Source organism: Belonocnema kinseyi, chromosome 7 (assembly GCF_010883055.1).
Source record: "Belonocnema kinseyi isolate 2016_QV_RU_SX_M_011 chromosome 7, B_treatae_v1, whole genome shotgun sequence".
Taxonomy (NCBI): domain Eukaryota; kingdom Metazoa; phylum Arthropoda; class Insecta; order Hymenoptera; family Cynipidae; genus Belonocnema; species Belonocnema kinseyi.
Window position 1 is genome coordinate 106,828,305 of NC_046663.1, and position 25,066 is coordinate 106,853,370.

The window sequence follows — 25,066 nt, forward strand, 5'->3', positions numbered from 1 at the left end:
TTGAAAAGGACCCAAATCTCTCAAACTATCTCCGAGACTATTTTGTTTCAAATCGGCTTTGTTTATAGACTCAAATGGGCCAGGCTATTTCGCTAAAGAAAACTCAGAGATTTCTTTCGGTAGGGCAATCTATAATAAAAGTCAGTTTATCATTAGGCATCAGCATGTGAAAGTTTTAGGTTGGTCTGCCTTTTTGTGACATCAACTATGTCGACTTGTGGCAGACGCCCTTCCCAGAAGTGTAAATCTGCAATAATTCGTAGCTTATAACTGTGTGCTACTGATATCTATATTTAACTTTTTTCTTGAACAATTTTCTTTATCAGTTATAGATAAAGAATAATTCAATTGAAATGATTCAATCAATCTACTGACAGGTATAGAAAAGAGAAAACTTAAGCTCATCGTACCATTAAAATAAATTCAGACCAATCTGAAGCTTTTAGATGATTAATGTCTCATAATAAACTAACTTTCCTTTAGTTTTTGGATTTTTTCCTTTAGTTTTTAGTGTATTATCTACAATTATATTTGGATATTTCTTATTAAAACATAATTAAATTGACACTAAACAAATTATTAATTTTCTAATTACATCATATTATTTAGATATTTTCCTAAAACATATTATTTATATTGAGGAAATTTAAGACTTTTAGATTCTATGTTCAATTTAAATATTGCAGAATAATTTTAAAGGGCTGTCGATTTTTACATTCTTATCATAATGAGAGGGTCGTTTCAATATTTTCAACCAGCTTTTTTTTCGAACGGTTCTGAATTTTACGACCGAAAAAATACTAAGAATATATATTTTTTCACAAGAAAGCGACAGTAAGATAACTGTTAAAATTTATAAAAAATGGCAATTTTAATTAATGAAATAAAAATTGTGGAATTTTTAAGTTTCATGTAAAAATGGTCATCTTGAATACTTCATATAACATTTGGATTACCTAGAATTTCATTTCCTACCAGAATTTGATTCGTTTCTAGATCAAAGTTTTGAAAAATGCAGTTGTATGTAATGAAAAAAACTCCTAATTCGCCGGACAAATAACAAAATTCGAACGGGCAGAAATTGAGAAAAAGTAAGAACTTTAAATCATAAGTGAAATCGACACCCTTATTTCGATAGAAGCTGAAAGTAATAATTTTAGCTTTATTTTAAAGTCCACAAATTCCAGACATTGAAGAATTAATTTTCAAATCAAATGTTCTTCAATAATTTTTATACAAAATATTCACCCTGAGAGTACTGAAAATTCAAGCTTTTGAAGTTGAATAATTTTTGTGTTTAACTACTCATTGAACACTGAAAGTTTCGAATTTTTAAAGAACCGAAAATATCAAATTATTCTATTTTATATTTTCCGCGATGACTTGCGTTATTGTGGTTAGTGTTGAATTTTACCTGAACTGTTGAACCCCTTTCATTTAACCTAAGTGGTTATTATTAAATTACAAACAAGATTATCAATAAGATGATTATAAAAAATCTTGATTGAAATCGTATAATTCGATGTACGATGTCAAAATAGATTGAGGGACCTGGTAGTACAACGCACACTATAATGTTAAAAAAATAGCTTTGTGCCTTAAAGATTTTGTTTTTCTTGTTGAGAGTTTACAAAAATTTTATTAAAAAACCTATTAAAATGCAGTTTGTTCGTATACGATGTTTTAAATTAACACTTTAGCTCCTTTTCCATTACCCTTTCAGATTTATAAAAAAGATTTACGACTAATCGATTACATGATGTTATTATTAAAAATTCTTCCATTAAAACTTCAACTCCAATAGTTATTTAAAATAATCTTAGATGGGATGGGATTTAAAAAACTCTTTTTTAATTTTTTTGAATGAGCTGAGAGATGTCCACCGTGAAATAATTAAAAACGTTTCTTCAAAATTAAAACTCGAGTAAAGTGGAGCAACAGTTATTCATCCTAAAATTATTTGCAAATCATAATAAAACAAGAAATAGCGAAAAACCTTTTGTAAACTGTCACGCGAAGCTTTTCCGTTTCTTCTCAATTAGTTAGAAAATTATAAATATAGAAAAATATTTGCATAAGCATTACATCCTAATTAATATATAACGCTTCTTGGAACCAAGTGAAGAGGTGTGTCTCAGCTACTTTTCCCTCAAATAAAACCCTGCGTGCCTACACCTATAACGAGTATTTTTGTGTATATATAGAAATTGTATACACACTATCTCTCAACAAAGCGCACTTTACATATACAGATGGCATTTAGCGCTCATAAGTTGATGATACCGGACATTCATTAGTGGATGTATTATTAGCTCGCTTTTCAGCCACATAAAACTTCAGTAAAACTTTAGCTTTGAAAGGGTGCTGCCGGCAAAAAGTAACTCTACCATTCATCTTTTAAGTCCTAGAAAATTCGCGATAAGTAGCTTAAAACGTCATCCATTTTATTAGTACTCTGCATTTTTAATGGGAGAACCTTATTTAGGAGACAGAATAGCTCGGCTGGGGAAGCACTAGGAAAAATATATAACTGAAATAATTCGATTCTCTACATTCTTTAAGAAAACAGGTCTTTCAAATTAAAATATTTATTAAAATTATGCATTTGATTATTTAGATGTTAATTATGATACATATTATTGCAATATCAAGTTTTAAAATACGTATCAATAATTTTTTGAAATGTTTTTTTGGGAAATTTTAATCTGAAAATTATTGCTGCTGAAAATTATTTTGTAAATTATTTTGAGTGAATGCTTAAGATCTTTAGGACTACATATTTGTTACTAAGTAAAGAACAATGAAAGGCACTGACAATCAGTCAAATTGCAACGGAAAAAAAGATACTTCATCAAAGGAAAATGGGAGTACTGCGGGTGATAAAGATTCTAAACCAGAAAAAAAATATCAAATTACTGATGAAGGTGGTCAATGCTTTCCGAAAGTGAGAGAACAAGGAACAACAGGAATTCTTCGTTCAGATAGTGGAACAAGTTTTCGACGTCCTACTTTTCTCTTTTCCTCACGTCAGGTAAACTTAATTAAAATTAATGAATCATGATGATTAATCTATCAAAGGACAATATTTGAAGATTTCTAAAATCTATAATTTAAAAAAAAATGTCTCTAATTTGTGTTCCAAACAAACGAACTGGGACTTTGGAAGAGCATCTTTATTTTCTTAAACTCCTACTTGAAATACTTCTAGAAAGGCTGAAATTAGCCTTAGTTACTAGGGGTGCATTAAAAATGCTAGAATTCAAGTTTAATTTTAATTCATTTAATTATATTAAGAAATGAACTCAAGGTAAATTCAATAAAAAATAAATCAATTCATGTGAATTAAAGTGTTCAATGAACTCAATACATCTGCATCAATGTGAACTCTGCCAGTGAATTAAAATTATTTAAATAAAATTAAATTACTTTCACTTTATTCTACCAAACGCTGAAATTGAGTCGAATAAAAATTTGAATTAAATTAATTCAACATAAATTTTTTGGCCATTCACTGGTTTACTTGAACATAAATTTAAATGGGAATAACAAAAAGTCATTCTATAAATCCGAATTCTTAGCGAATTTGATGTAATTAAAAAGAATTCAACAAAATTCCGTCGGAATGTATGTGACTTTAATATACATTTGGCGAAAGGTAAATGGATTTAATTGAAGTAAAATATTTAATTTAATTTAACTCAGCTTCTAGAATTTTTATGGATTTGAAGAAAAAATTTCTTTGATGAAAAAAAGTCATTTACCTTTCTCAATAGCCACAATAAAAATATTCTTCTTGTAAATACTGATGGTTCATCTGAAAAATTCAAGGTTTAAAAAACCTTGTTCATACTTCTTGTTTTAAATATATAGTTGGTAAACATTTTGAAAGTAATAAAATTGACAGAAAATAAATTTGTTTGCAAAAAACACGATAGAGTTTGAAAATTGAGTTGTCTGTGAAAAAGGCGTTATAAAAATAAATTCTATTTATAAACATCTTAATAAATAAAAAATAAAATAAAAAAGTGTAGGCAGAGAGAATCAAATACGCAACCGTTCGGCTATGAGTCCAAAATGCTACTTCGTCCTGAGCTGCCGGCCGACTTAAAGTATGATTCGCCAAACGATTTTCTCGAAAACAGTGAAAAATTGCATATTACCACTTTGGACAATTAATACTCACGCAATGAGCTTTCGTTACAACAATTATGAACAGAAACTAAACTTCAAAATTGTCGGTCTCCCCGTGAATTAACTGAGATCAAAGCGAACATCCCCGAAGCAGACTAAATTGAAGTTAATTGATTCGAATTTTACAAAATTCAAGTGAAAACTTAATTCAATTTGAGTGGCGTTAATTAAAATAAGTAAAAATAAGTTCAACTGAATCGAAGGGTTGACCACTCGACTTATTAGTTTACAGATAACATCAAAATTTCAAATATTTTAATAAATTTCAAAATATTTCATATTTCAGATGTTTAGAAACAAGAGCTTTGAAAAAATTTCCAAGGATTCCTAAAAATTTTAAAAGATCTAAAAAGCTTTCAAGAAATTGAAAACATTTCATATAAGTTTCAAAAGATTTTGAAAGATCTCAAGCAGTTCAAGCGGGTTGAAAAGATTAAAAAAAATGTTTAGGGATTTCTAGAGATTTCCAAAAACTTCAAACGATTAAAAATATTTCACAGAAATTCCAAAAGATTTCAAGAAATTTCAAAATATTTACACAGATTTCAAAGATTATATACGATTTCAAATATAGGAAACGATTCCAAGCGATTTTAAAATATGTCAAGAGATTTTAAAAGATTTTGAGAGATGGCAAACAATTTCTTACGATGTCACAAGATTTCGAAAGATTTCACGAAGGTTTGTACACCAGATTTCAAGAGTAAGTTTAATTCAATAGAATTCAAATAACCCCGAATAAATTATGTCACAACACATCTAATATTTATTTATATTATAAGTCAAGTAATTTCAAGTTTATTATAATTTGCCAAAATAAATTCATTTAAATTCAGCCGTATTCAAATAAAAGTGAATCAATCTCACCGAGTCTTTTTATTAATTAATTATCAGAAATAATGTTGCGGGTGTGCCGGTTTGTACCACACGCACCACTTAGCCCCATTTTACGGTACTAGATATAAATAAAATTAATGCACACTTTTAACATAATGAGCGTACCCACAGTTACTAAAGCCTAAAAAAGTAAATCTAACCCTTGGAGTAAATCTAAGCTGAGGAGATAATAATTATTATTATTGTGCCCATTACTTCTAATGTAATAGCTACTTCATTAATTTGCCCAGGATGGCTATAAATTGATGAAACAGGAGACACGCAATGGGTCAATTCACCACGCCTGTTGGGTGTCGATCCTTCACTTACTTTTTTGTGTTACACACATTGTAAAAATGTAGAGCACTATAACACTGTCAAAGTGATGATTTTTGTGGGTTTCTAGAAGTGGCGTGTACCTAACGGCGTGTCGAGGGCGAGCAGAAGTGATTAGCTCTGGGTAAAGGGTGGAGTCTCATACGAGTACAAGAATAAGTGTAAAAGAACACGACGATTTGTACATCCTTCGACATTAATAAAATTCTTACGATATTTCATCCAATCATCCAATATTAATCAATACCTAGCTATACTGATGGTAATTTATTTCTCTTTACTGGTCTTATATCAAAATTTTAAAAAGGTTGATTTATACATATGTAGTTGTGAAAAAAATCCTCTATAGCTTCGCTGGGATTCGAACTTAGGTCTGATGCTCTGCCGGTCTGGTGCTTTTGTCCACTAAGCTATGGAAAGAACAATATTCGCTTGTAGTAGTTTGGGAAGAATTAATTTCGTTCTCTCCGTAGCTTAGTGAGCAAGAGCACCCGACCGACAATCTGAAGACCTGTGATTTCGAACCCCAGCGAAAGCTATAAGAGGTTTGTTTTCACAACTGTGGATAAATCAATATTAAAAAAATGTTGATATAAGAGCAGTAGAGTAACTGTAACATAAAATTTACATTAATCTACATAATTTAAACTGTATTCAAAATTAAGTATCTTCAGATTCAATCTTTGGAACTTTAACTAGATTTTATTTCACATCACACAATTAATAATATAAATCAGTCAAAAATTCCTGATTAAAATTATAAAAAGTATCTTTTTTCATTTTTACAAATTAAATTGTTACGTGTTCAGTTTTTTTTACGACTGTCAATATTTTTTTAATTTAAAGAATGTATAAGGAGTCATAATATTACTAGTTAAAAATAAAATTTCAAACATTGCAAAAGAGTTTTCTTTTTTTAACCTTTCTTTTGTTTTATGAGATTTTCTAAATAAGTATTGTCTCAAATATCGTGGTACATACTCCATGATAATGTTCACAGCTGTACAAAGATAACGTGATGTAATTTAAGGTGTGGTAACCTGCACGCGAACTCGAGTGTCTCACAGAGATAGAGAACAGAGTTGACACAGAATGAAGGAACAGATTCGCAACTGGCCTCTTCATTTATTTTATTACTGAAAAATACAATTGAAGGGGCGAATCCAATAACCACCTTAGCGCTCGAACACGCATGCTTGCGAAAAAAAAATAATTTTGAAGGTTACGGCTGTTTAGACAGCAGTTGATATAAATTAGGCTGCGCCTATTTCGCCCACTGATCATAACCTTGTTTGATGCGTATTTGTTTTGTAACAGCAAGCCAAACAAAAACTTAAATTTTTTCTGCCTAATAAAAACATGACTCCTTTTATTCATATATCTTATTACTCTTAGGATTCGATTTAATTAAAACGTACATTAGGCGATTCGAAATACCCGACCTGGTCATTGCGCATGCGTATCCTTTTACATGCGGCGTTTTACAGCATCACTGTAATTTCACAAGGCGAATGTAAAATTCCATTCTTCCAAAACTGCTTTTTACCATCTGTGTGCGATTTTACACTATCGTGTTATTTCTACCTAATTTTGGTAAATTTCCCATAGTAATCACTGGTATTTTTATGTCCTATGATCTTTGTGGTAAAATTACAGGAAACTTTTTACAGTGTACATGCATCCCCGATTTCGAAGAAAATATTTTTGAAAATTCACTACGCAGCTCTGAAATGTTTTTAAAATAAGATAAACACTCCAACAGTCGTAGGATATGTTAAAGAATGTTACATAAAATTTTTAAGAAAAAATATCAATTCCCGACAAAGATCTGGCGAGTTGAATGCAAAAAAGTATTGATTCTTTTTTCGTTTAAAAATTTCGTTTTCCTTAAATAAATAAAAAACGGTAAAAACTTCGAATTTGTTTGTCGTGCAAAAAAGATTGCACAATAAAATAGTCTACAACTGTTGATGGTCAACACTCAAATTTAAACAATTTTGAAAATTTGCTCAGCGGATAATAATTCTCCGTGTGTTCGAGCGCTAAGGTGGTTATTGCACCCGCCCCTTCAATTTGTGTGGAATCAAGAGAGGTATAAATATCCATTATAACGGTAGCAAAAAATTTCACAGAAAAAAATTGGTAATTGACATTTAAGTGGAAATCTCCCTGCCAGAAATTTCTGATAGGACTTTCTTTCCGAAGCTTTCCATATCTTTCAGATTCTTTCCGAAATCTGCATCAGAAATTCTATCCGAAACTGTACCACCATTTTCTTTCAGAATCTTTCAGAATTTATCAGAAAGTGTCCCAGCAGTATCTTTCCATTTTTTTCGACCTTTTCCGAAACTATCCCGCGCGCATTTTTGTCAGTTTCTATCAGGTTTTATCAAAAAACTAAATTATATAATATTTTTATATAAATATTGTTTAATGGAAACTTATATATGTAATTATTATGTAATTGTAAATAAACTTTTGAAATTAAAATTTATCGAAGGATTGGAAAGTAAGAAATTATTCATTTAATAAATTTCGAAATTTAATAATTTTATTAATTAAATAATTTCTTCAAAATTATAACTGTTTAATATATTTGATAGTAATTTAGTGCAAAAATTTGGAAAAAAAGAATGATTTTTTAAACCTTGTTTAAGCAATTGTTTTGTTTGTTCAAATTATTATTATTAACGTTTTAAAATAATTATTTGCAAAAACAAAATAATACATTATTATTAATATAAATAATAATTATTAATAGCAATTAAGAATTTCTGATAACATCTGAGTAGAATAAATGGAACATTTTTGATAAGATCTGATAGAACATTAGTGGGACACTTCTGATAAGATCTGATGGAATTATGTTGGGACAAATTTTCAGAAAGAAACTGAAAAATTTGGATGCAGCTTTCGGAAAGATTCTGATAAAATATGAAAAGAATATTTTTCCCACTGTTTCAGAATCTACCAGAAATTTCCTTTCAGAATCTATCCGATTTTTTGGACAGGAATGTAAATGTAATATATAATATGGACCAATTAAATTTAAAATGAAGCAAACTTACAAGAAAAGTCTAGGTTACGGGGTCAGAATAATTTTTTATTCGGACATATCATTCTAAAAATCCATTAATTAACAACAAAAAGGTTAATGTAGATAAATGGAAAAATGGCGGCTGTTCTTTTGAAATGTTCGAAAGTAGATTTTCTCAAAAACTCCTACTTTTCATTTTTTCCAGAAATATATATTAATATTGACTATATAAGCATCTATCTCTTGAATTTTGTTCTCCCTAGCAGACCGAGGGAACGGAAAAGATATTCTACACTCTACACTAGAGTATCCTCATAGTATCCACATGCATCCCTGCCGTACCACGCAACAAAAACTAAAAAAAAAGCAAGATCAAGTTTTGAATAGGTGAAATTCCAATTCTATGTTAAAAATCCCATTAGAAGGTCACGGAGTAATCGCAATAGCTTTTTTTGCAACGGTAAAAAGTTAAAAAAACAACAAAAAACTTATAACGCCTGTTGACTGCTACACTTCGAACGCATCATCTGTAAGTAGCAGTCAACAGGCGTTATACTTCTCTCTTTTTTTTAACTTTTACCTTTATAAAAAAAACTATTTCGATTACTCCGTGACTTTCTAATGGAAATTTGAACGTAGAATTCGAATTTCATCCATTTGAAAGTTGATCCTGTTTTTTTTTTTTTAGTTTTTGTTGCATGATACGGATGGGATACTGCGTGGATACTATGAGGATACTCTGTAGAAAGTATAGAGTATATTTTCCGTTCACTCGGTCTGCTAGGACTTGGTGAACCACTGCTTTACATTAAAGACATTATTTTTTAAAAATCGAATTTTCTCACATTTCTCGGAAAACACAAAATATACAAAAAATGTTTAAATAAAAGTTTGCGCATCTAGAAATGTTCAATAAAAAATACATCTTGCTCTGTTATGATATCATGTATCTTTTACGAGAGAAAAATTATATTCATAAAAAAATGTTCTGGCCTGAATATCTTTTATTCTCCATAAAATTGATAGGATGCTTTTCTTATATAATCAGAAGCTTTAAAATTATATAGGGTTTTTTCGCATTGTTTTTAAAAACAGGAAAAAATATTTTCAGCAAAATTCTACATTTTTATCAGTTTAATGCGGGCTAAACCATTTCTGAGGTCAGAAACACTTATAAAAATATATAATTTTTGATTTTTTTTCTCATAAACGATGCCAGATATTTAAAAGAGAAAGATGTCTTTAATGTAATATTTTTATAGATATGTAAACTCTTATAGAACATTTTTTGTGCCTTTCACTATTTCCAAGAAAAATGAGAAAATTCGAATTTTCTAAAAAAAATTTTTAATTCGTTTGGAAAATACTGAATTTTTGAACAAATTTCTGTCCATTTTTGAGAATTCGCAGGTAATCTTTAAATGACTATAACAAATAAAAAAGGTACATTTTGCTCAAACTGTGAAACACATGTTCACTTGTTTTGACATTTATATATTTTCACATTTATTTATCTAATACAAACCATTCTGACACACCAAGTTGAATCTCTCTGCCTGATTTGATATGAAATTGGTTCATAATATAAAACTCAAGCTAAGTGATTTACTCAGTATGTGAGAAACATTTAAAACAAAAATGGTTATAAAGTATATTTTCTGATAACAATATTATTAATTAAATTTTAAAAAACTGCCAGTTGCGCTGGCACATACTCGCGGTACGCTGCAGCCGCAGCTCGCAAGATTTAGCGCACCCAGGGTGGGCGTCTTACGGATCTCTCCCCACGAGTTCGGTCTGTATACCTCTCCTTCTCCACATTTGTGCACAAAACTTATAAAATTAAAGGCTCAACAACTGCAATTTGGCGATTGTGAATTCTCTTTCGTTAAAGCTCCTTCGGCTTTAACGAACACATTCTCATCACGTATCTCGTGCTTCGCACTCGATTTTGATTAAAATACTAACATTTCTACATATCAAATGTATTTTTATATTTGATTTTACCTTCTAATTACCTTCTAATGTAATAAAAAATTATAATGCATAATCTTATAATACGTGCTTTTCATGAGTATGTACATTTTTCCTTTTAAATCACTTATTAAAACAAGATAATTGTCGTCAAGGGTTGCTAGAGAATTTTGATTTCAACATAAGCCATTTAATTTGAAAATAATAAAAATTTCCAAGCTTTTAAGGTTGTTAAAAATAAAACCCAAAATTTGTAGCCTTACAGTTTTGAATTGAAGTTTAAAAATTAAAAGCTTTCAAATCCGAATGCTTTCGATAGGAATAATAATAATTTTCAAACTATATGAAACAATATGTGATTTTAGTTATCCAAATTTATTCATTATTTCAACATTGAAAGGCATAAAAAAACTTCCAATTGAGAATATTATGAAAATTTCAAGGTACTTAAAGGGGTAATCCATGTAAACGGAAAACATTCAATCTTGAAAAAAATGTAACCAACATTTTTTTTAGGCAATTATCGCGAATTAGAGCCTGCTCGCTGTTTGATGCCTTTCACGGTCGCCCGCGCTGGAGCCGCTGGAACAATTCCCCGTACATCAGCGTACATGAGTTATTTTTTACAATTATATTTTTGTAATAAATAAATTTGTTTTTAAATTTTCAAAAAGCGTTTATTTTATCCGATTATATGAAGTGTCCCCTTTTAAAGGGGTTTAACATTTTAATAATTGGAAAAGTTAAAGAAATTTCTACATTAAAAATAAAAAAATAATTCGAATTAAAAAAATGGATAGAAAATGGTAAACGTAATAATGAAATATTATCAGATCCAGATTCAAAAGCAGTTAATTTATCACTTATTTTATTATTCTTTTTTCTTTCAAAAAATTTAAATTCTAATTAAGTCTAAAGTATGAAAAAGTTTTGAGTATTTTTATAGTGAGTGAAATTTTAAATGTTGAAATAAAGTTGAAAAAATAAAAATCTTTTGAGCCGAAGTGTTAATAGTAGATTATGTACCTATGCAGTAATGTTAAACTTTATACGAGGACGCAGAATTTAACGTCCGAGCCGAAAGTGAGGTCAGCAAATCTGCATCCGAGTATAAAACAACTTTTCTGCCGTGGTGCATACGATACTTTTTCTGAAATAGGCAGAATAACGTTAAAAGTCCAAAATTCACTTCGTAGTTAAACGTAGTTTTAAAATGATTTCTTCTCACTCTTTTCTTTCACTTTCATTTTGTTTCTCACTCACTTCTTCCACCTTGCTGTCACTTTACGTGCCGCTCGTCGGAGTACAATAAAGTTCTATTTTACTGCCGCTCCGTGGGCAGGTACAGTGCGCTTGTTCTGCATATTTCAGATAAATGAAAGAATTTGTAATAATTAGCACTCTTCTTGTTGAAATAAGGCTTCTTTCCATATTCTATAATAAAAAACAGAATAAAAGTTTATTTTTGAAATATCAAATTTCTGTCTTTCGTTTTTTTTTCAAAGTAAACATCCTGGACAACATTATATTATGATTGTTAATAATGATTTTCATTAAAGTGAAAAACAATTTGGTTAAATACTATGTTTAATCAAAGAAACATCCATTATAAAAAAAGAGTACAAACTGTTATCAAAGTCCTCTGGTTTGACAAATTTTGGATAATTAAAATAGCCTTCAACCTTCTATGCTAGTTATTTATTTATCTATTGAAAAGTTGTATGCGAAATTGGATATTCGATGGTTTTTCAATTCAACCCCTATGGATTTAAAATATTGCGGTTTCAACTATTTTTTTAATTTCTCCTAATTAAAATAAATAACTGAATTAATATTGTCTAAAATTATTACCAAGAACAAAGCTGCTGAACAATTAGACCTCCATATAATAATTTTCAGGGGCGTTGTACATTCTTGAATTTTAACAAAATAAAAAATTGTTGGGTTTTTCAGGATTTCTTTGCAATTTTTTAGAGTCTATAGAAAACTTGAGTGAATCAATCATGTAATAAATTAGTCTACTGAGATTTCTGTAAAACTTGAAACAATTTTTGTAATTTTTGTAGACTACAAATTAAACCTACTTTCGTCTTTAAAAAAGCCCTCTATCTTAAAAAAACCCTTTTTTTCTATTGTATTCTAGATTCCTAGGCAGGTTTGAGGATAGGGATAAACTAAAAACTGTTATTCCGACGGCAAAATCTTTTGTCTACTATTAAAAAAAAACCTTCTGTTTCGATTTAGGCTGTTATAATTTCATTGGAATATTACGGCAGAAGTAAGGTTTTCTTTGATTGCTTGTCTGGTATTTTAAACTTCATAAAATAAAATTTTGATGGTTTTTATTAAAGAGGAGGAAGACGGGATTTCCCTCAATGAATTATTTTGATTAGGTAATTAGGCGCTTAGTCAACAGTGGCGTGTTTTTGTTTTATTAGGATAGACGATTTATAATTGGGAGTTGAGGGTTGGTTGGGATTCTCTGTATCGAAAAGGCCACATATTCAGCTCGAATTTCCGGTCACTTGTATTGCAAAGGTGCGGTTAGGACAGGGGTTACAATGTGAGGTTGCTTACTATACTGGAAATTGAAGAAGTGGCGGTTGTGACGAGTTGCTGTAGCTTTTCGAACGCCATCCAATAAACAGTCCTCAACAGTCCTTCGTTCGTAACATGACTCTAAAATGACATTCTTTCTCTAATCGTACATATTTTTGGATAGTGAAATTAAACTTCGTATACTTATTATTATTGGTACCCTTAAAAATAAAAGTGTTTCAAACCGACCTTCAGTTAGCATCTAGGAATTTATATAGAAATGAAAGGTAAAGAGAATTTTAAAAATTTCAAGCCACTACTTGTTTTTTACTTTTGTTTTTCTTCATTTTGCAAAGCTATTATTTAAAGAATACCAGGGCATAAGGGCGTAAGTGCGAAATTTCTAAAATACATTTTATTGACTTAAACTAACTACTATGACATAACTCATATCTCTATAGAAGATAATGGTTCAGTTCGATTTAGAAGTGGGTAAAAATCCATGTTTGGGAATTAAAAAAAATGGATTCTTTTTTTCTCTTCTTCCGCGATTCAATAGAGCTAAACAATAGCTCAAAAGTACTTTCTTGTTTTTTTTTTAAATCAAAAAATAAAAAAGTTGTGCAACTCTTAGCGTGTCAATATTTTCGTTCTTGTGGACACGCTGTATCTTTGACAAGGAGTTTTCCGACTGATGTTTGCTTTGTTTAGGCGCTCCTTCAACGGCTCAAAAGAGATAAGTAATAGCTTAATAGCAGTTTCTTACTTTCGTTTCTAATGCAAAATGAAAAAGAGATGCACTTTTTTCTGCGTCAGTTTCAGCGTTTTTTTGGAATGCGCCGTTCTTTGAGAAGCGTTTTATCGCAGATAGTTGCTTTTGAAAGCGTTCCTTCAGCGATTCTATAGAGCTAATTAATATCACGAAAGCGATTTCTTTTTTTTTAATTAAATGAGTTAAAGTTAGACAGTTTTTTTGTGTCTCCTGAAAAATTAGGATTTTAGCAGTTACGCCCTTATACCCCGGGACCCTTCATTTAATTCAGTTAATAAAAATAATCGATTAATATAGATAAGAAGTGAAGAATTATCTTAGTTTTAGAACGACTGACAAAGGAAAATTAATTGAATGTCACTTTGCCATTTAATTATATTCATATTGTGTCAAGGAAAAAATAACCCATAAAAATAGCTTACTTAAAAAGCTATTGTGAAAAGAATGCTTCTGTACACTGTAAACACAACAGGGACTAAAAGAATTGTGTAATGCAAAATAATACTTAGTTTCTACAAAATTTAAAGTGTCGTTTGGATAACAATGTTTTCTGGATAAATATTTTTAGTGCATTATGTATAAACATACAAATTAAGTAAAAAATCAGCAAAGTCCAAATTTAAAAATGAAGCTCATAAAATTATTTCCTTTAATTTCGGCATGTTTAAAATAAAACATTTGAAATATTCTGTAAACGAAAATTTTAAAGATAAATAATTCACTCTTGGAAAATGGTGCTACTAAGAATACTGTTTCTACTGAAACTAATCGTGCCTAACTATTCGCCTGAATTTTCACTTTACCGAATAAACAGGGAAACAGGAGTTATGTATATATATAAATTTTTAAAAAGGTCTTAAATATTAATATTCGTTACAAGATGTTTTTAAATACTTGAGAAAATATTATTATAATTGATGCAGGTTGAACCGACATCTCCGCAACCATCGGTGGATCGATTATCTGTTACCTTCGCTCTCGACGAAAAAAGTATTAAAGACAATAACGAAGGAATTGGTTTCAAAGAAAAAAGACCAAGAAATCTTGTACTTGAAAACGTGGACGCTGCCAAAAATTCACAAACGATGCAACGCGGACTTTCTATTATTGGTCAGTAAAAAACAACGTAACAAATGACGTAAAAACGATTGAAAATATAATAAACGTACTATTTATTTATTTTAGAAGTTAATTATTACTTGTTATGGTACGTGTCGTCACTCTTAATTATACTCAATTTTTTAAATACAATGTAGCGCAAAAATAAATAAAAACTGTTGAGAATTTTTAACTAATGAAGAAAATCCGTCAAAAATTATTCTAATGTTTGGAAGTCGCTTTTTAATCTCAATTTTTGACATCGTTTTTAAAGTTGTTTTTGATGTCAAATTTTTCAAAAGAGTCACCTGAATTTTAACTTTGAAATGAAAATGAATTATTTAAATTTATTGATATAGATGCTGAAGGTGATGAAGCAGAAGAAGAAGACGATTATTCTGTCTCTGCTTGTGCAATTATCCAAAGACGTAATTCTTCGCGAAAAGGCAGAAGAAGACATAACAGACGACCCTCTTCACCATTTAGTCCCGATAATTTCGATGGAGGCGTTCGACGACGATCTTCAGCATTTACTACTAGTTCTGGCGAGTAAGAAATCCTTTAATTTTTATAATGTAATCTAAGTTAATTTAATTAAAACATGGATTTAAAGAATAATTTAATTTGCAAGCATTCTTGAAAGCACACGAAATTAATCAATACATATTTTTGTTCTAGTACGGCCATCTCAGTGGAAGATGGAGGAAGTGAAGAGATGATTTTTGAACAACTGAAGCTTCACAAGGAAGTCTTAAGTGGAGTTAAAACACAACCTTGGCCTCTCAGAAGGAAATTAAAACTTGTTAGACAAGCTAAAGCTTATGTGAGAAAACATGAGGGTGCGCTTCAAGAAAGACTCGCCCAAAGTCATAATACTAGGGATGTATTAGCGAGGGTATCCATTCTTCTAAATAAGGTTAATTAAAAAAATTATTGTTAAAGTTTCAGTTTTTAGTTAAGTAATAGAAACTAGATTGGAAGATTATTTTATTTCCAGAAATGGCAGTATTTCAAACGAGAAATAGCAAATCTTCAAACTAGCCTTGTACCATGGGAACATCGAATAAAAGCAATAGAATCTCATTTCGGATCGGCCGTTGCTTCATATTTTACTTTTCTTCGTTGGTTATTTTGGATCAACTTAGTTAATTCTGTAACTCTTACTGCTTTCGTTGCCATTCCAGAAGTGAGTATTAAGTAAACAGAAAATAAGGAATATGAAGTGAGTCACTTAATTAAATACTGATGAGCAAGTTTTGAGGGTATAGATAATACAAATTAGTAAAAAAGGCGCCAAGCCCCCACAAGTAAGGCTTTCATAGCCTAAGGTGATTATTTTCTTTGGTCCAATGTCTAGGCCCTATCTCAGTTTAGGCCATATTCCTATATGGGGCCCTATGTAAATTTGAGACCCTATGTAATTTTTGTCCTCAAATCAATTTTGGACCCTTTGCCGAATTTGGACTAGTGTCAAATTTGGGACCTATGCCAAATTTGACCTTTAAAATTTTTGGGCCTTATATTAGTTTCTGGTCCTATGCCAACTTGGGGTCCTATCCAATTTTGGCTCCCTTTTCAATCTTAGGCTTATATAGATTTTGCGTCTCATGACAATTTAGGACCCTATGTCGATTTGTGCCCTATGTCAGTTTTTGGCCCATGTCTATATTAAGTCGTACGACGGATGGACGGGCACTCGAAACTATAAGAGTTTCTGCCCAAGGCTACGAAACCTTGACAATAAACAAAAACAGAAAGAATATTAAAAACAGAGCTCGATACATTCTCACCGGACGCCTGGAATTGTTTGTGAATTATCGTCTTAGCATTACTGTTAAGCATCTTTTGTCACTCTTATACTCGAATAGAACCCGATATACAGTATCATACGCATTTATCAACTTTTAAGCCGCTTTCACTCTCAATATATCGGCACTCTTGGAGGGGCCAAGCTTTCACTGGTTAATAGCCTGAAAAGCATCCCTGCGTGTCAACAATATGCTAAAATACTCGCGGGAAAAATGCAGAAAGCGTTCGTTCTTGGGTCGCTCCGTATCCTCAGGGTGCACGAGGCTTTTGCCGGATCGTCGTATTGATTCCGTCACAGACTGTAACCACCTATCTCACGTTCGTTAGACGTGGTTATGGTTAAAATTTTACAGCGATTTTGCTGTGATCGGATGCAGTTTTTCAGATTAGCACCCGTTCCCCGAGAAATCCTGCGGTTGTCCTTATGACAAACTTTTAATTATATATATACTACTAATGCATAATCGTCAACGTTTTTTCGTTGCCTCAACCCAAAAGTCATTATGACTCTAACTTCGGTAAAGTTCATTCGTAATTTTGTTTTATTTTGTATGCATATAATCTATTTTGGTGATTTGCACCTGATTGATCAGATTTTCATCTGATGAAATGTACTACTCTTTATAGTAATACGTGGAAAAAATTTATAATTTATACGTAAAAAAGTCACGAACTAGTAGCTAGGTCTCGGACATGACAAAAATTCATTAACCATTGATGTATTTTCGTATATAATCTGTGATTTCTGAGAAAAAATTGACGAACTCGAAATGACAAGTCTAAAACCGTTCATAACTTGTTTTCTGTAAATAATTACAAACATATTATGAGTGATTGGGACAAGTTTCACAGAGCACTCACGAGCTTGCCCGACGAATCTGGGAACTAGGAAGTACACTGAAATTTTACAATTTTTGCAATTCACCTACTTCAAGCGTGAAAAAATAAAAAAATAAAATTTCTTCAAACAATTAGAAATAACTACTATATATTACAAGGTCTTTTCTACATGCATAATAACATAATATTGATAAGAAACAAGCATGTGTTTTGACCTACGCTCAATTTTTTCTCTTCAAATAGTTGGTTATACAAAAAATCCCCAGAATAGAAGAAGTTTAATTTTTCTAGATCCAAAACTTTTGTAAAGCATTCTTTCAATACCGTTGAAAATCCAGATGGAACTGGAGAAACCTCGATTTAGTTGCCTTTATAACCATTAAGGTAAAAATGTTGACAAAAAATGAGTATAGTGATTTTTACCTTAAAAGACAACTTTTATATACATATGGTTTTATTTTTATATACAAATTTTTCTTTTTTGATTATCACTAATATCCTTAAAATTTCGAAAAACATAAAATTATTTTCATTAACTCTAACAATTATAAGTTATTCCTTAACCTTGAAAATCTATATACAAAAAGCGATGACAGGACACAAACTTTAATTCCCTTGAATTTATTTCAAACCCTAAATCCAATTTATTGGTTACAGAGGAATTCACTTGAATTTAGTAAAATTCGCTTCTGTTTAGAAGATTTGAAATGTGATGAAAACTATTTGTAATACTTTCTTTAGATATATTCTTTACGTATTACTAAAATAAAATGCGTGAAACATGACCGTTATTATTTACTGGCCAAAAACAAACTATTTTCGATTTTGCAGCTTGATGGCTATGAACTCATAGCTACACTTTTATTATTATAAGACTATTAAACCATTTCCCTCTCGGGGTAGGCATGACTTACTCGGAGAGGAGGGGAGTGATGTGAGGAAGGAGGTATAGATTTTGTAAATTAATATGGAATTCTTATGATACTTATTTAAGGAACACGTTCGTTCCGCAACACTCCTCCAACCCAGGTTGCTGATCAATTTCTGTAGCAATCACCCAAAATGAAGAGCCTCACAAAGTCGTCATGTGAGGTTCCTCACTCCCCGTGTGGAAAAATTGCCTGGAAGTCTGGTTACAAGTCTGGCCCAGGTTTAGATTTATCTAGACTGTCTAGTCTGGAATGTCTAATCTGTCCCAGGACTGGCGCTTATCAGCGAGCCAAGAACCAAATAAATTTCTGAGTTCGATCAACTAATTTCTTTTGATATATTACAAAAAAGTTACAGGGAGTTTGAAATGATAGAACATAAGAAATTCACACTATCAAAACAAGAATTTATTTTCTTATCACCTAATCAGACTGGCCTGGCTCAGGTGTATCGCTGGTCAGGTAGAAAAGATTAAGAATTGTAAGTTCGGCCTGGAAGGTCCGGTCTGGCTCAGACCTGGCGCTGATCAGCCAGCCAAGAACAAAAATATTCTCAAGTTCGATCCACAAATTTTTATCGAACATTTTTTTTAAGTTACAGAGCGTTTAAAGCGACATAAAATAAGAAATTCGCACTTTCAAAAAAAGAAGTTTTTTCTTAATACCTTTACATACTGGTCTGTCCCAGGTTTGGGGCTGATCAACTAGACAAGAAAAAATTCTAAGATGGATCAGTAAATATTTTTGACATATTCCGAAAAAGTTACGTGTTGATTCAGACCTCCCTGACATACTGCTAGTTTTTGTCGATCAAGTATCACAAACTGTCAGTGTTTCGGATTAGAGTCGAATATAGTGATGATCGCGCAAGTGGTTAGGTGAACACAAGAGTAAAAAAACAGATTTAAAAATTAAACATAATTAACTTTAATTTGGCTTCATTACACGGAGAGATACACGTGTTTCAGTATAGGACCTTGCGTCAAGTGCCAGGAAAATCGTCGAGTCAAGCGTTCGATTGCCCTTCTGCAAAGACTTTTAAGAATGGAGGCCGGAAAATCAGCACGTCCACCCAGAATTTATATGTTGATACGGAAATTCAGAACATCCGCCCGATTCGTTTCAAGATGAAATGAAATTTTACTTCTGCTACGGTCATTATAGAAGACCGCCTGATTCGATATATCCATAGGTGTAATGAGACCGAGTAGATGGTCGCGAAAACAACTCTGAGATTGACGGAATTAAATTAAGGATGGTAAGATAAAATGAAGGTCTGGATGGGTCTGGAGAGGTTTATGCAAGATCTTCTTTTGCACGAGGGAGGAGGCAGAGCTTCACAATCAGTCTCTCTAACTCGGTAGTAGCTGTTCGGACCGTAACGGCACGAACTAGGCCATTCTCTCCCAGATACACCTCGGTAACTCTGCATAAAGGCCATTTAGTAGGTGGAATCATCTCATCAGATTCTTTTAAAACGGCCAGATCTTCTTCCTGAAATCTTCTTGTATTTTCTGGACCATTTTCCACCTTTCATTCGCAGGAACATGTTCTTGAATAAGCGATGGTTCAGGGACAACGGTGAGTGGTCCTCCAATGAGCTAATGTCCTGGAATAAGCGCAGATAAATCACTTGGATCACCAGTAATTGCTTGTAGTGGTCTTGAATTAAGGCACGCCTCGATCTGTGACAATACCGTTGAGATCTCCTGAAAAGTTAGAGTCGAAGTTCCAATAACTCTTTTGAGATGATGCTTGGTAGATTTGACGGCGGCCACCCACAATCCACCAAAATGTGGAGCCGATGGAGGAACGAACAGCCAAGTGGTTTGGTTCATAGCCAGAGCATCAGCGATGTCCTGCGAAGTGCGTGACGCCTCCGCGAATAGTGCTCTCAGCTCAGCATCGGCTCCGACGAAATTCGTTCCCTGGTCACTTGTAAGAGTGGAACAAAGACCTCATCGTGAGGCAAAGCGTCGATAAGGACCGCATAAGGACCTGAGCGGTCCATGACTCTGCATTTTCCCAAGTTATTGATGTATCGAATGCACCATGCAGTCACTCGAGTTAATTTTCCTAAAGAAGATGCACAATGAGCAAAGCGGTCCCACATATAAGGATGAGAGACTGTCGTCTGGCGTATGATAATACGTCGTTTCAGATCAGTATCGACGTCAAGATTTGGATCAAAGGTGAACCAAGGAAGACTGGTTTCCAAAAGCCGATCTGGACCAACCCACCAGAACGAGTGAGCCTCAAGCTGCTTGGCAGAGAGGCCTCGAGTAGCGCAATCCGCGGGATTCTTTATCCCAGGTATGTGATGCCAATAAGCCCTTGGAAGGGATGTCTGAATATATGACACGCGGTTAGTCACAAATGTATACCAACTGAAAGGAGGACATCTTAACCATGCAATCACATTCGAGCTATCAGTCCAGAGATGCACCCTCACATCTTTTAAGGAGAGAGTTTTCTGAGTATGGAGGGTAAGACGGGCGAGAAGCTGGGCCCCACAGAGCTTTAACTTTTGAATAGATAATTGTTTGATGGGCGTGACCTTTGATTTAGAGCAAATAAGAGATGAACGAACGATCCCTTGATGTGAGACGGTTCTCAGATAAAGAACAGCAGCATACGCAGCTTTAGAAGCGTCAGAGATGCCGTGACGTTCGACCAATCGAAGACCATTGGAATGGCCGAGCCAACGAGGAATCCTGATAGTATCTAGATGCCGAAGATTCTCAAATAGACGAATCCATCGTTGGAAGATTTCTTCTGGAAGTGGATCATCCCAGCCAATTTTGATAAGCCAGAGATCCTGCATAAGAATCTTAAAGACTATGATGACTGGTGATATTAATCCGAGAGGGTCAAACCATTTCGATATTTCAGATAAGACTCTTCTTTTGGTGTAAGGTGCTGTAGGGGTAGCTATGTTTGTTGGAAACGACAGTTCATCTTCTGCTGGATGCCACATTAATCCTAGAGTGTGAAACTCACCTCCATCGTGCCATGAGCGAGACTGAGTTTTCGCCTTTCAATCTTCAGGTACTGATTTCACGAGTGCCATCTCGTTGGAAGCCCACTTGCGTAAAGGAAATCCGCATGATTGCAACAGACTGATAAATACCTGTTGCAAAGTTAAGGCCGATTCCGAATCATTCGCGCCTGCTAAAACATCGTCAATATAGATATGATGGTGAAGGATGGAGGCAGCGTGAGGCCAGCGATGTCCTTCGTCCGTGACAAGTTTCTGGATGGAGCGTAACGCCAAATAAGGCGATGAGGATAGTTCAAATGTAACGGTGGTCATCCGATACTCACGGATTGGCTTATTTGTGGGGTCGAACCTCCACAAAATACGTTGGCAGTCTTGGTCGTCAGGGTGAATCTTAATTTGAAGAAACATCTTTTTTATATCAGCTGAAAAAGCCACGGCAAACATTCGCCATCGAAGTAAGATGTCAAACAGCTCCAAAAGCAATTTCGGTCAAGTGTGTTGGTAGTCATTGAGAGATGAGCCGGTCGAAGTTCGATGAGAGCCATTGAAAACTACTCTGAGTTTTGTGGTAGTACTTGTTTCTTTGAACACTCCGTGATGAGGTAGATATACACGTGGTACATTTAGAGATGAGGTTGAATGTAATAATTCCATGTGACCTAGAGAAAGATAGTCTGACATGAAGTTAGCGTAGGCAGCACGAAGATCCGGATTCTTGAGTAGTCGACGTTCCAATTTGATGAAGAGTAATTCAGCTTGAGTTCTGGAATCTCCTAGCTCACTGATAGGTCCCTTGAGGGGCAAGCGAACAATTTAGCGTCCATCAGAATCACGAAGATGCGTGGTCTGATATTGCTGTTCACAGAAATGATTTGCGGCAGTCAGTAATGCAGATGCAGGTAGAGCTACCTCCTCTTGTTCGCAGAAACGTTGAAGTTGAATAGATAAGGCGTCCTCGATTGCACATGATATGCTGATAACTGGTTTCGATATAACCGTTTGACCCTGATTCTCATCGATTATCACTTTACTCGCTGAGCCAGCAGGTCGTCCTGTCAGAATCCAACCCGTTGTTGTGTCCTGTGCAACCACTCTGTTGTCTGGCCGAGTCATCAAACCTGGCCGTATGATGAGAGCATAGATTTCAGCTCCAAGTAAGAGATGGATAAGTTCGCACTAGGTTTCGGATCAGCAAGATCGAGTTCATTTAATTCAGACCAAGGTCGAGGGGCGACTCGCTGTGACTGTGTGTAATTACTGAGTCGAGGTATAACCAGAGCCTCTGTATCTAGAGTGAAGCGGGAAGGCAATCGCGATATGTTAAGAATATTGACTATACCTTTTGATACTCCAGACTTAGAAGCTCCAACGCCAGAGATGTGAAGTGATGCGAACCGGCGAGGTAATCGAAGACGCTGTGTGAGAATTTCTGAAATAAAATTGCCCTCCGAACATGGATCTATGATACAACGTGCCTGTGCATAGCGTCCATCCTTGCTATTAATAACTACAAGTGCTGTTGCGAGAAAGCTTGGACCAAAGGAACTAGAGCTTACATGAGAGTTTACTAGTCGTCATGCTGGGTTTTTATCGTTTTAACCATGACAGGTACGACACACTTTATTAGAGCGACAATCTCCAACTGTATGTGGTGCAAAACAGTTATCACAGAAGACTCTCGAAAGGACAAATTCCTGTCGCTGAGCAAGAGGTTTAGCCTTCAATCCCTCGCAGAACGCCAAGTAATGATTCTTCTGACAGAGGGCCTATGGAGCAAGTGCCTTGATTTGGGCCGCGAGAAATATCTTGAGCTGATCAAACGTCTGTAGGCATATCCTCTGTAGGCATTTTGAATAGTAAGGACTGAATGATACGAGGAAAATTGCACAAAGAAGAAGAACCAGTAATATTCAAGTCAAAGAGAGCATACAGGTTTAAATATGAAAACTGCGATTCAATAACGACGCATTGGCAAATGTAAAACTGAAATAATTTGCAAAGAAAATTCAAGTATAGAAGGACACATACTTCGAGTTTGATAAATAGTAAGAGCACAAAATCGAATGTGCTTTACGCAAGTAGAATTAAAAAGCAATGAAATCATTCACTGGCATATCAATATGAAACACAATCAATTATAATTCATAAAAGAAAATCGACAATAAATAATAAAAAATGGAACGAACTCACAGATACCGCTGTCGAAGAATGATGACAACTTTCTGTTGTTCACTGGAGAAGATAAAAAAAGCGTGAATAATTTGACAGACCCCGCTGTGATATAGAATGCGGGTAGTTGAACCTAAGTATGAATTCCTTAGAAGCGATAGAAGCGATGTTTTCCTTCCTGCCATATGTAGATCTTAAGAAACAAGTCAGACGATTACTTCCTTCTACTCGTAGGTGATGAAGAAATGTGCGGGAGGATGACATTTACTCGTCACCAGCATCCACGTGCATTAGAAATTTGTAGCATTAATAGATCTGTCACTTGATTGCAGGTTTAACCATCCGTTCCATATTTGATAGTTTCGAGCGTGTGTAACACAAAAGACAGTGTTTATAATGTTTCTCGATGTACTGCTTACTATTTGTATACACGTTATCAACACACACTAGCTCACACCGATAGGCACTGGAATGTACGGTTCACGTTAATCCCTTTGACGAATCTAAATTTAGACACTTTTATCGAGCGAAAAATTTCGCTCGATAAAAGTGTCTAAATAGAAACTTATATTTTGCAACGTCAAAATGCGATTGTGTTCGATGGGTAATGCACTATGCTTTTTATTCCAGGCGCTTTCACTCTTTGAACTTAAATTTGTACTTGAATTTGCACTTGAATTTGAACTTGTTTCACAACGAATGCGCGGAACGCTTTTGCAAAAACTTCGTAAGATCGTCTTTCAGCGTTTTCATAACGGTTTTTCTTTAAATATAAAAATCCATCTCAAAGGACCAATGTTTCGGATTAGAATCGAACATAATGATGTTCGCGCAAATGGTTAGGTGAACATAAGAGTAAAAAAAAACAGATTTAAAAATTAAACATAATTAACTTTAATTTGGCTTCATTACATGGAGAGATACACGTGTTTCAGTATAGGATCTTGCGTCGAGTGCCAAGAAAATCGTCGAGTCAAGCGCCCGATTGCCCTTCTGCAAAGACTTTTAAGAGTGGAGGCCGGAAAATCAGCACGCACACCCAGAATTTATATGGTGATACGGAAATTCAGAACAGTCAGCCAACCAATAACTCGTGGCTGACCAGCCCATAACTAGCCACTGACCAGAAGATCTGGCCTGGGGATAGCCAGAAAAATCTTACACTTTTGGCCAGGCCCAGGGCAGACCGTATGGTCAGCGCCAAGACTGGAAACCAGACGGTCTGGTCTGGTCTGGAGAGGGCCGCGCCAGAAAATTTTTTTACACGGTGCGGGCCCATTAGTATATAAGGTCTTTTGTTTTGGCCTTGCATACTTCTCTAGCTTCCTTCACATACATGCATTTTTTCATGCCAGCTCTCGTGTTTCTATAGCTTCTTATGTCTCTTCTATTTCGAGGCTCATTCACACATTCCAATCATTCTTTTCGCAGTCTTCCTTTGGTCACGCTGCCATTTACTTTATTTATTTTGATACACTTGATCTCGTTACTTACTT

General features: G+C 33.7%; 2 protein-coding genes across 4 annotated transcripts in view; both read left to right on the top strand.

Moving 5' to 3' along the window:
* Positions 1-14,756, top strand: part of LOC117176904 (carboxyl-terminal PDZ ligand of neuronal nitric oxide synthase protein-like) — a 62,258-nt gene extending 47,502 nt beyond the window's left edge. Inside the window, exon 13 of one of the 2 annotated variants that reach the window (XM_033367281.1) lies at positions 14,648-14,756. The gene's annotated coding sequence lies outside the window, so the exon portion shown is untranslated. Of the gene's footprint in view, positions 1-5,473; positions 5,630-14,647 lie in introns of those variants that run through there. The other variant, XM_033367282.1, reaches the window with a different exon arrangement.
* The window catches only part of LOC117176903 (transmembrane channel-like protein 2), a 42,126-nt gene continuing 31,777 nt past the window's right edge, over positions 14,718-25,066 (top strand). For both annotated transcript variants that reach the window (XM_033367275.1, XM_033367276.1), the window contains exons 1-4: positions 14,718-14,834; positions 15,182-15,371; positions 15,501-15,738; positions 15,820-16,008. In XM_033367275.1, the coding sequence (XP_033223166.1) occupies positions 14,810-14,834; positions 15,182-15,371; positions 15,501-15,738; positions 15,820-16,008 (642 nt within the window). In that variant the 5' untranslated portion in view covers positions 14,718-14,809. The remainder of the gene's footprint in view (positions 14,835-15,181; positions 15,372-15,500; positions 15,739-15,819; positions 16,009-25,066) is intronic.